The sequence below is a fragment of the Alligator sinensis genome, unplaced genomic scaffold (genome assembly GCF_000455745.1).
Source record: "Alligator sinensis unplaced genomic scaffold, ASM45574v1 scaffold692_1, whole genome shotgun sequence".
Lineage (NCBI taxonomy): Eukaryota > Metazoa > Chordata > Crocodylia > Alligatoridae > Alligator > Alligator sinensis.
Genome location: NW_005842238.1, coordinates 1,780,941 through 1,791,740, shown reverse-complemented (window position 1 = coordinate 1,791,740; position 10,800 = coordinate 1,780,941). Strand labels below are relative to the sequence as shown.

The following is a 10,800-nucleotide window of genomic DNA, read 5'->3' as shown; positions in this document are numbered from 1 at the left end:
ATCTCTGATTCAGTTTATTATGTGAACCATATTTCTTTTATCTTCTCTGTGTATAAACTTATGTCATGAAATCATAGAAAATGAGGGTTGGAAGGCACCTCAGGAGGTCATCTAGTCCGATCCACTGCTCAAGGCAGGACCATCCCCAATTATATCATCACAGCCAAGGCTGTGTCAGGATCAGAGTAAAAAATGGAGTTTTTGCTACTAGAAATTAATTAGTACAAGGATTCTCTAAATCTTTCTTGGTGTAGACTGACATCTGTTTAAGGATTATATTTTTCTTTTTTGTTGTGAATACTCCTGTTTACAATTACATAAGCCACCTTATATTTAGAAAACCCCTATGACAAATACTTGTACATGCAAGCAGTGGTTGTAATATCAGGAAATTCTATTTGGCAGCTGGAAATAGTGAGGCACTAGTACCATGTTGTCACAACCCAAAGTTGTGGTTTTTTTTGTTTGTGTGTGCTTCGGCACCGCTAAATTATGTTCCCGCTAAATTGCAGCTCCTTTGCACGGTGGAGTGTTCTGCTGCAATAGGAGAACCCGCGTGCAAAAGAGTATTTCCCGCCGTTTGTAGCCTTCTTTGCATGGTGCATTTCTTTTGCATCATGGTGATGCACAGTGCAAAGGAGTTCCCGCCATTTGTATTTAGATTTGTGCCACATTATTGGCCGGTTCCAAATTATGCATATGTGGCGGCTAGCTATTGGCTTGCTAGCCGTATAAAGAACTTGGGTGGTTTCCGCCCAAGCCGGAGAGAGAGACGGAGAGAGAGAGGAAAGGAGCGTAAAGATCTCTAAGTGCTGCTAATTCCTTCGAACCCAACACGTCTCTCTTAAGAAGGCAATAGAGGCTTAATTACTGAACCGAACCCGAGAAGCCTTAATAACTCCGGGGCCCAATTACCGAACGGCCTCTAGCCTCTCCCCATCGCCGAGCTCAATCCTAGATGTATCCCTATCCTATATACCGAATTTTCAAACCCACGGAGTCTTAACAGCTCTGGGGGACCTGGGAACCGAACAGAACCCATGGAGATTCAGCTACTCCGTGAGGAAAGAATTGCTGAACCCGCGGAGCCTAAACCACTCCAGGGTCAAAGAACTGAGTTTGTCAGAGTCCTCCAACGAGGATTCAAGCGGAGCTGCGCCTGGAAAGCTGTCCAGCCTACACCGCGACCATCTTCGGTGTAAGTAAATAATCTTTTCAATCGACCATTACGCCTCCGTAACTGATTCTAGCACTTGCGTACCATACCGCCCCGCGGTTTTCTCCGGCCCCGCGTGCCCAGGCTGCTGGCCACAGCCTGCGTGCACAAAGACGGGCCCGGCTCGCACACGGCAAGGACGGGATCGGGAGCTGGCCCGCACACATGTGAGAAACAAGTACTCTGCAAACCATCTCAGTCTCTGAAACTATCATTTTTTAGAACATTGTTTACAATTAACTAAACCAAATGATCTTGGGTCATGAATTGTATCTTTCTTATGTTTTTAAAGGAGTCGAACACATTGAGACTTAATAAACTGAAGAGCAAATTTCCTTGATAGTTTATGGTAGCGTAAGAGTTATGATGTAGTCATGATGGTCCATAAATTATGTGAGGGGCAAGGATTTCTTAGGGTGATATTTTTTTATAGGACCACCTGTCAGGGGTAGGCAGTTATTTTGGTTGGTGGGCCACTTAACGTGTTTTGGTGGGCTGTCAAGGGCTGCACGCACAAAAGATTTCAGATGATATAATTTAACAAATTATAGATTTATAAAAAAATCATATACTGAAAATCAATGATCTACTATAACATACTTAATTATATTTAAAAAAATATTTTCTGTCCTGATTTATGTTTGCTTTTTTTTAATAGTGTATATAGAGGCAATTGCATAATAGCTCAAAATAAAGTCTTACTCTTGTATATTGTGTGGTGGGGTAAGTGTGTGGGTGTTTGTGCGGGGGCAGGGGGCAAGGCTGTGCGCATGTGGGAGAAAAAACATTTAAAGCTGTGTCTATGTCCAAATCCGAATCTTTCCGAATCGATTCAGAGGGTTCCGATTTTGATTTGAAGAGCTTAAAGGGTCCTTTGATTCAGTTGGGAGATTCAGCCACTGAATTGGGCTGAATCTCCATTGAATTGAATCGCGGACCAAAGCTTCGCACAGCGCTACTGCTCAGCTCTCCCTGCCTCCAGCAGCTCTTCCTCCTCCTCCTGCCCCTAATGTGCTGTTCCAGGCAGGGGGGAAACTGCAGCTGGGTGGCTCCTGCTCCATCTTGTTGGACTCTGGCTCTAGCTCCTGGCCACCTTCTACTCATTTGGTTGCCCAAAGGTGGCTGCTTGTTGTGCTGGGAGGGCAGAGTTGCTGGAAGGTGTCCAGGAGCTGGAGCTCTGTGCGCTGGGGCAGGAGCTGCTTGGCTGCGGTTTCCCCCTGCCTGGAGTAGTTCAGGAGGAGGAGCCACTGGAGGCAGGGGGAGTCGAGCAGTGCTTGTGCAGCTGCAGCAGCAGTGTTGTGTGTGCTGGCCGGAACTGGAGCTGGGCAGGTGTGGGTGGGAGTGTGGTGTGGGCTGCCCCAGGCAGGAGCAAGCAAGGCTCAGCTTCATGCAGAGTACTGTGGGAGCAGCTGCGGGCCGGATACAGTCAATTGGCAGGCAGTATATTGCCCACTCCTTAACTGTGTAGTTGCAATTAAAGTTAGGCTTTCCAGTGCAAGGCATTCTTCTTTGCATTTGAAGCATGCCTTGCATTCAGCAGCTTGTCTAACTATCCCAACTGCGTAGTTGGTTCAATAAAAGATACCACCCTAAGAAATTTCTACCTCTTGACAGTTTATTATACCAATTCCACAAGTTTCAGATGACTATTTGTCTGCTTATCTTGTGGGGCTGAGTATCAACTTTTTCTTTTTTCAACAATCCCATACTTTATTTTTTTCAAGAATCCCAAACTCTATTAAAAACCATTGGTGCTAGCTTATACATAAGAAGCACTCCATTACTCTTGTGCTTGTACCCTGTAAGTACCAGGATAATCAATCTGAATTTCAGATTTCAGGTTAGGATTTGTGCCATTAAAGGATCTTTTGTTTGATATTGTTGTTTGGTGTTATGGCAATGTAAGATGTTTTGTTTTGCACATAAAGCTGGACCTTCCACTTTATGAAGTTTCCAGCCTCTATGGGATCTGGTAGCAGCAGAATGTAGCTCTTAGTAAATTCAGTCAGCCAGCATAATCTGCTTCAGTAGATATTTGAAACATTTTTTATGTTAATTTGCACCTTATCAAGAGTGTGTTTGTGAAACAATAAAATGTTTGTCCATTATATTTGCTTATGCTAGCTTTTGGAAGACTAAAGCAGCAGCTCTCAACCGGGGGGGTCCTGTGGCCCCCTGGAGGGCCACAAGCAGGTTTCAGGGGGTCCACCTGGCCTGGCCCGGCCCTCCGTAGGAAGGGACAGTGAAGGGTGGGGTGGAATGAAAGTTGGGTTAATAGGTAGAATAATTTTGTCATTCACTTTAATAATCAGGGGTGAACAGGAAAACTGTAAACGTAATCCTTTCAAACATTTGATAACACCCTGAAAGGAAACGCACAGAAGAAGCAGGGTATGATTGGCAGCTAGCTACTGATCCAAATATTGCATGCTAAACGTTTTTTAGGCAGGCAAGGTTCTTTGGGTAGTTGTGATATCTCTTATTAGACCAACTGAATCTAATAAAAGTTTGCAAGAACTTTTTTCCAACTACTCAGTTGGTCTAATAAAAGATATTACATCTACCCAAAGAACTTTGCCTGCCTATGTCCTTAGACCAACACCTTGCTGCCATGGTGAGTTGTGCCCCCGCTGCTGCTGGGTGGGGAGGAGGTGCCTTACCTTGGCAGCCATGGTGGCACAGCTCTCCCTCCCGCACTGGGTCTGCCTGCTGGGCCATGGAGGCAGCTCCTGCCCACAGCTGGTCTGGCCCGGCTGCAGCCCTGCGCCATACTGTGGGTGCAGAAATCTGGGGGGGGGGCATGTGCCCCTTGTCCCCTGTTGCACAGCCTGTGTCCCCTGCCCCTCTGCCAAGTTGCCTGTGGCCCCCTCATCTCGTGGTCTGTGCCCCCCTGGCCCTTACTGTGTGGTCTGTGCCCCATAGACTTACCTGCAGGGAGCTGTGGGAGCTGCTCTCCACCTGGCTGCCACATTCATGTGTGTGCATGTGTACATGGTGCCCCCTGCCTCCAATTGCCCTTCCCTGCTCTGCATATAGCCCCTTGCAGCCTGGAACTCTGCCAGCCTGGAAGGGGAAACCCACAGTTTCCCACTTTTTTTCTCCTTTAAAGGGGAAAATCCATGTTTTTCTGCAGCAAACAGAAAACCTGGATCCCTGGTAATAACTTAAATCTTTTCACTTTCGTCTTCAGTAAAAATTGCTTCTCAGCTTCTTGTGGGCTAAGATCAAGTTCTTTCTTAAGTCCATTTGATACCTGATGCAATACAGGTTGGGAGGGGTACTGCTCTCAGAAGATATTTTAGGAAGTTCATTGTCTTCAAAGTATAAAATAACATACTCAGGTTAGCTTCTTTTTCTGACAGCGAATACTGCTTTAAATAGGTTAGGCCTGTGTTTTTATGTCTTTCTTCATACTGTTGTTCAGTTAGTCTCTTTTAGAATAAATATCCTTAAAGATATAATTCAGAACAGATGCTATAAATTGTTTTTTTTTCCCCCCTTTAGTAACTCCAATAGGTATCTTAAAACACTAGAGAGAATAATGCTAAAGCTACTTGGAAAGGTTGTGTAAATTCTTGACTCCAGGAAGAATATATAGATCACCTGACAGGTCAAGAAAAGATAAATTTCTGTTCTGTGGAAAGGTTCTATTGTTCCTCTAAATCCCCTATTCCAATAAAGTCTTTCACTGACCCAGGGGAAATGCAATATCCAGTCTCTGAAGTTACATGGAAATAATTTGAAATGATGGAATGACCCTATTAAGGCAATATTCGTTGAAGTAGCCGTAAGTCTACATACTGACACACCGTTTAAAAAACTGTTTTTCCTCAGAAGAGCTATTTAGTTTCACCTTAAAGATTATGATAAAGGGGATAATGTACTGCAGTGATATATATATATATTTTAAACTAACATACAATAACCCCTTTACCTCCAAAAGTCATTCTTTGGAACAGATGGATGAGGGTTATATCCTTCCTTGTGAGATGGGTATCTGGGCATACGACGGACTTTTATGCAATATGCAACTGGAAGGTATTTAAAAGCTGAGCAGAAAATGTATACTTATTTGCCACGTCATAGGCAGAAAATGATCCATGCACTGATCAGATTTATGCGACTTGAAGCATCAGGATTAGATTCTTCTCTGAATAGTGTAGTTTTGTCACCTGTTGAATACACCTAGAAGGGGTAGAAACTATCTTGCAGGGTAGAATGGTGCGCATTCTCCATTCATTTCACAGTCTTGTCTTGAGCTCGGGTGAGGTTCTTCCCTTTTGAGAAGCAACTGGGAATATTCTGGATACATAATATCACTTTTGTATTCACTAGTGCTCATTCTGCTGCTCTGAGGGTACATAGTTGTATAGGGATGGGACTCAGATTTTAAACAGGAAGTAAGTATCCAGTTTATCCAAAGCTCCCCTTGCACAGAACCCTTGCGTAACAACCAGCTTGTTCCCTTTTCTATACTTTTAAGGCTTGCAGTTTATCCTATAGGCATTTTTAGGACTTGGGTAAGGAAATTCCTTTGTGGTAGGAATAAAGAATCTAAAGTCATTACCAAGTGATTAACAAAGCCAAACCAGCAGAGTGGATCTAGCGCATCATCTCTTTCCTTCTCTCCTGTGAGTTTGCTCTCATCTAGAGTGGCTGGAAACCTCTTAAAATGTAGCTCTTTCACTTTTGGTCAGTGTTAGCTGTTCTGATACATTTACAGCCAGAAGTGCCTTTTCTGAATTTCCTTTTCTATTGTTTCTTGATAGTAAAAATGTAACAGGGTTATAAGGTTTGAGCAGTGTTAGCTTGGTAATAGCTCTTCTCACATGAATGCCTCCCCAGGAGATGCAAAGTAGAGGGCAAATTCAGGTTTTTTTCTTTTCATTTTGCTTTCACTATCTTTCTTTTCTGTAGACCTTTCCTTAAACCTCAAAATGAATAACTGAATAAAATGTGATCTTAAATCTATTTAAATTGGACATTCTTTAATTTTTGTAGTCTGAGTCAGGCCTTCTGTAAGATTTTTACTGGTAAGAGGAAAGATTTTGTTTAGTTGCTTGAGGCTGACTTGTGCTCTCTCTTCCTATCTCCATCTATCCATCACTCTGTATGTATGTATGTATGTGTTATGTGTATTTTTGTATATAGGTAGGTAAGTAGGTAGATATTTGTAGCTTTCTGCCTTCTTGGTGAAAGGTGAAACTCTAGTTATCTCTTTTTCAAAGCTAAAAAAAATCTGCCAAACATTTTTTTATATGGAGATAAGAGATGTTTTTGGCTAACCAAGAGGGGTTCTAGACTTTACCATATAAATGAGGTAGTTTGCTCCTTTCTGTGTTGTTTAGCCTCATTAATTCATTTTTGCCCCCAAATATTAGTTTAAAAAAGCCAAAACATTTTTATGGAATACCATTTGTATGAAAGATGCTATAATTAATGAAGTTGAATTGTTTTCAGTTGCTCTTGTGCTTGTATGAATGAAATCAGAGAACAGAAGAGCCATATTGGACACTAATTCACAGCATAACAGAGTTCCTGGCAAATATTAGTTAGATTTAAAAAAAAGAAAAATTAGAAATTTTAGAACTTATTAACCTGATCCAAACAAAGAAGACTTAAAAGCTCTGAAGACTGTCTGAGAGGTAAAATGATGCATTTTTAATGCACGCTTTTGAATTTTGGGTTTTCCTCCATTCACCCCACTCTGTGCTTGAGACTACTGTGTGTGAACAGCATTTTGCCTGCTTCATGGAGTTTTCTTCCCTTTCCCTGCTTGGAAGCAGTTTCAGGATGGCTCCCTGGAGAGTCACTAATGAAGCATGCATGTGTTGTTGCAGTTTAGTGATTTAAGCAGGCTGATTTTTGCCTATTAATGCTGGTCTGGTGATTTTTCTTAAGCATACATTTGTATAGGAAGTAAAGAGTTAAAAACAGGGCTGTGAAAGGCTTTGGCAACCTAGAGGGAGCTAGCAAGCTCCAGCAGTGACTCATTCTGCTTGTGTCAGTCAGATAAGCATCAGCATCTGTCATGAATGTAGGCAGGTAGGGTTAAACTCAGAGCATGCACAGAGTGAGGAGCAGGGAGCCTGCACTGCAGGGGCTGTAATGTTTGTTCCTGGTTCTTCAATTCTCATCAGCCCTTCAGCTACAGGAGATCTATACTGGATCCATGGTAACGGTTTTAGCACACTGCACTTCCATCAGCTTGTAACAATGAGCCATGTTCGAGTTGCTGACTGAAGAGCTGTCTCCTTCACAGAGCAAAAGAGAGCTTAGTAGATTTTCAGTGAGTTTTGGACCCGAGTGATGAAATGTTTAAAAAAAAAAAATTCCTGGGAGGGAACATGATTTAATAAGGTAGGAATTGCACAGCAGGCTTTTACATTCATTCTTTTCACTCACATAGCCAAACCAGCAGGGAACTGGGGTGCCGTACATCATTTAAAAGAACTTTTGTTTCTTTGGCTTAATTAAATTGCAGCAAAGGTTAGAAAATGGGCTGAAATTAAACAACTGCAAGTTAAGCTGTCACCAATTTAGAAATTAGAGTAAGAAATTATAATTCCTGCCAGTGAAATCTTTATTCAAAGGTGATTGTATCGGAGCCAGACTGCAGTGGTGTCCCACCAAGAGTTCCAAATCCCTAGTAAACTATCTTGGGGAATAATCCTTATTTCTTTTTCTCCCCTTTTCAAGAGCTGTTCAAATTTATCAGCTACAGCTTGTTGAAATCTTCCAGGAACAAGACCAATTTATTGGTAACAGGACCAGAAATCAGTACTGGGAGTGCTTTAGATAGTGAGGATGGGCAAAAATGATCTGTTAGCTGGCCAGCAAGGTAGCAGACTATATTCTGATGTAATATTGTATTCCACTAATTGGGCACATTTAGAGACATCTTTCTTGTTCTAGAAAGATCAGGAACAAATGACCTTTAAATATAGTAGGTATTTTTATGCTGCTTCCTTTTGGTCTTAGTTAACATACCTGTGTTAAAAAGAAAACCAGTTTAACCAGCATGGGAGACATTCTGCCTGCAGAATGGTAGCCATGTTGGTAGCTGAGGGGTTAATCTCTTGTTGCTGTAATACGATTTGAGAGCAGCAGCTCAGTCTGCTTGTGTTAGCAAGATTAAAAGCAGGAGCTGCAGTGCCATTGCAAGCACTGGATGAGTGGGACCGTTGCAGAGCTAACTGTAGCTGAATTTTGTCTTTTCTCCTTGCTTTTTTCACCAGCTCCTCCCCCCTTCGTTCCTACCCTCAAGTCTGATGATGACACCTCAAATTTTGATGAACCAGAGAAGAATTCGCGGGTTTTATCCTCTCCGCGCCAGTTGAACCCAGCAGGTTTTTCTGGTGAAGATTTGCCATTTGTAGGGTTTTCATTTATCAAGACACTGGGGATCCTCAGGTCAGAGTAAGTAGAGGTTACTGTTTAAGTGAAAAGGATTGGTAGAAGAAAATCAGCGTTTGTAGCAGGTTGGGGGAGGTGGTGGAAAGCAGCTCTGAACTGGCCTCCACTCTGCTTTAGGAAAGCTGTCGACTTGAAGCTTTATCTGTTGCTGCTGTGATTGTACATCTGATACTGGTCTCTGAGTCTGAAAATGAATTTTCTAAAATCGTGATTTGGTTACTTTCTTTTAGTTAGGGCTGCTGTTGTCTGGAAGGGAGTGGGTGGCTTGATTTCTGGTATTGCAGATCTTTGGAATAGGACTTTTGAGATTGAAGTGGGGGTGTGTTTTATTGGGTCGTGGGGGGGGGGGGGGGGGAGGAGAGGTAGGGAGGGTGAGGCTGGGTCAGTGATCCACAGATAGAGCTCCAGTAATCTGGGAACATGTGGTGATGGGCCAGTGAACCAGAGATTGAGCTTCACTGAGCTGGCAGGATGTACTGCTAGGTCAAGTTAAATGCTAAGCCTGGGCATTGCTGTATTAGTATATTATGGGGTCAGAGATCTGCATGAACTGTGCTGGGCATGAGCATGTGATGAGATAAAAAGCTCTAGAAAAAATACCTTTATTTAGGAAGAAAAGATTTTGTAATGGAAGAAAAGATTTTGTAATGAAAACTGAGACAGGGAGAGGAAGAATAGCATAGTGCAAACCCTTTGACATGATGGGTGCATGGCTTCTGGTATTAGAATGAATGAGAAAGCATTAGTGCAGCACATCAATTTGAGAAGTCCTTACATCAGTACCTTGAGGCTTTAGCTGATTGGGTGACTCAACATACTAAGGTATTATATTTTAATGTCAACCATTGTCTTTCATTGCTGCTAATTAGCCCCCACTGGGAATTAAAACTGACAATATGTCTTAATCAAGTTATAATGTCTCTGTCATGTTGGTTGTGCTACTAAAAGTACTAGAACTAAATCTTGTGGTATTTTGGCATCCCTGATCTTTCCAGTGTTGTGAATCAAGGTTATATGATAGCTAGGCCAGTAATAAGGGAACCACTGACTGTCCTTCCAGTAGGTGTTGCCTTCAGGGTAAAGGATGGAGAAGAGGAAGGCATAATAACAATTGAAAGAAGGAATGTAATCTATCGGGGTGTTATCTAACATTATCAACAGAAGGACTTTTGGGGAGGTACATGGTAAATAACATCTGTGGGGTTAAAATCTTTCTCGAATTGTGATGTTGATCTATCCCTACATAGACTTCCATGTGACAGAACCAGAATGTCATTCATGTAACCGTCAGTAGAGGCCCAATACTGGATTTATGTATATTGGTAGAGGTGTGTGTGTGTGTTGGAGCCCCAGTACGAAAAGAGAGCATTTGAGGTTAAATCTCAGGTGCATTGGCGTATCTCTGGTGTTTAAAGGCTCAGTTTAACATAGGTGCTGCAGGTCAATGCAGGTCTGTTTTCTCAATGATCTTTTGGATAGTAGGTGGTACATCTGACAGATAAACATGTCTGCTGGTGTTTAATTTTGGGTTTTAGTAGTAGAATAGTAAGGGTTCAGCTGAAGTGGGCCAAAATTTAATATGTGATGGGGGAATTATGATGGCTGAAGTCATGTTGCATTGTCTCTTGTATTCTCGTTTCTCTCATGTTGGAATACAAAAACAATGTCTTATTAAGATTATTTTGGAGAAAAATTAAGTGTAAGAAGATTCTGTTTTAGGACATACCCTCCATAATTTCAAACAGGTTTTTTATAAATTAATTTTAGGCTTTGCATTGGCAGCATGCTCTTGCTTTTTATTTAAGGAGGGGCTATTAAATATGAGGACTGTATGAAGACTCCATTATGTCATTTATTTCAACTAGCACAGTAGCTAGTGAGCTCCCTCTATCCTGTTGCTGGTGCCTGAAGTAAGCATGACTTCTTATTTATGATGAAGTGCCTACTCTGCTTTATAGAGCAAATAAGATATATTACCTGCCCCAAGGCATTTAACAGCCTAATTCCAGACAGTAAATGAGCGAGAACAATAGATAGTTACAGAAGCAAAACTTAAAAAAGCTTGTGTCCTTGTTAGTCTTAAGTTGGATGCTTTCTTTGGCAACTATGATGTCCTAACTCATTGTTGAAGAATTTCAGGTTTTATTTACCCCCCCCCCCCCCCCCCC

The 10,800-nt window shown here is 42.1% G+C and overlaps 1 protein-coding gene across 1 annotated transcript in view; it reads left to right on the top strand.

The window, feature by feature from the left end:
* Positions 1–10,800, top strand: part of CIT (citron rho-interacting serine/threonine kinase) — a 112,306-nt gene that overhangs the window by 16,074 nt on the left and 85,432 nt on the right. Inside the window, exon 9 of the mRNA XM_025208571.1 lies at positions 8,455–8,635. Coding sequence (XP_025064356.1) covers positions 8,455–8,635 — 181 coding nt within the window. The remainder of the gene's footprint in view (positions 1–8,454; positions 8,636–10,800) is intronic.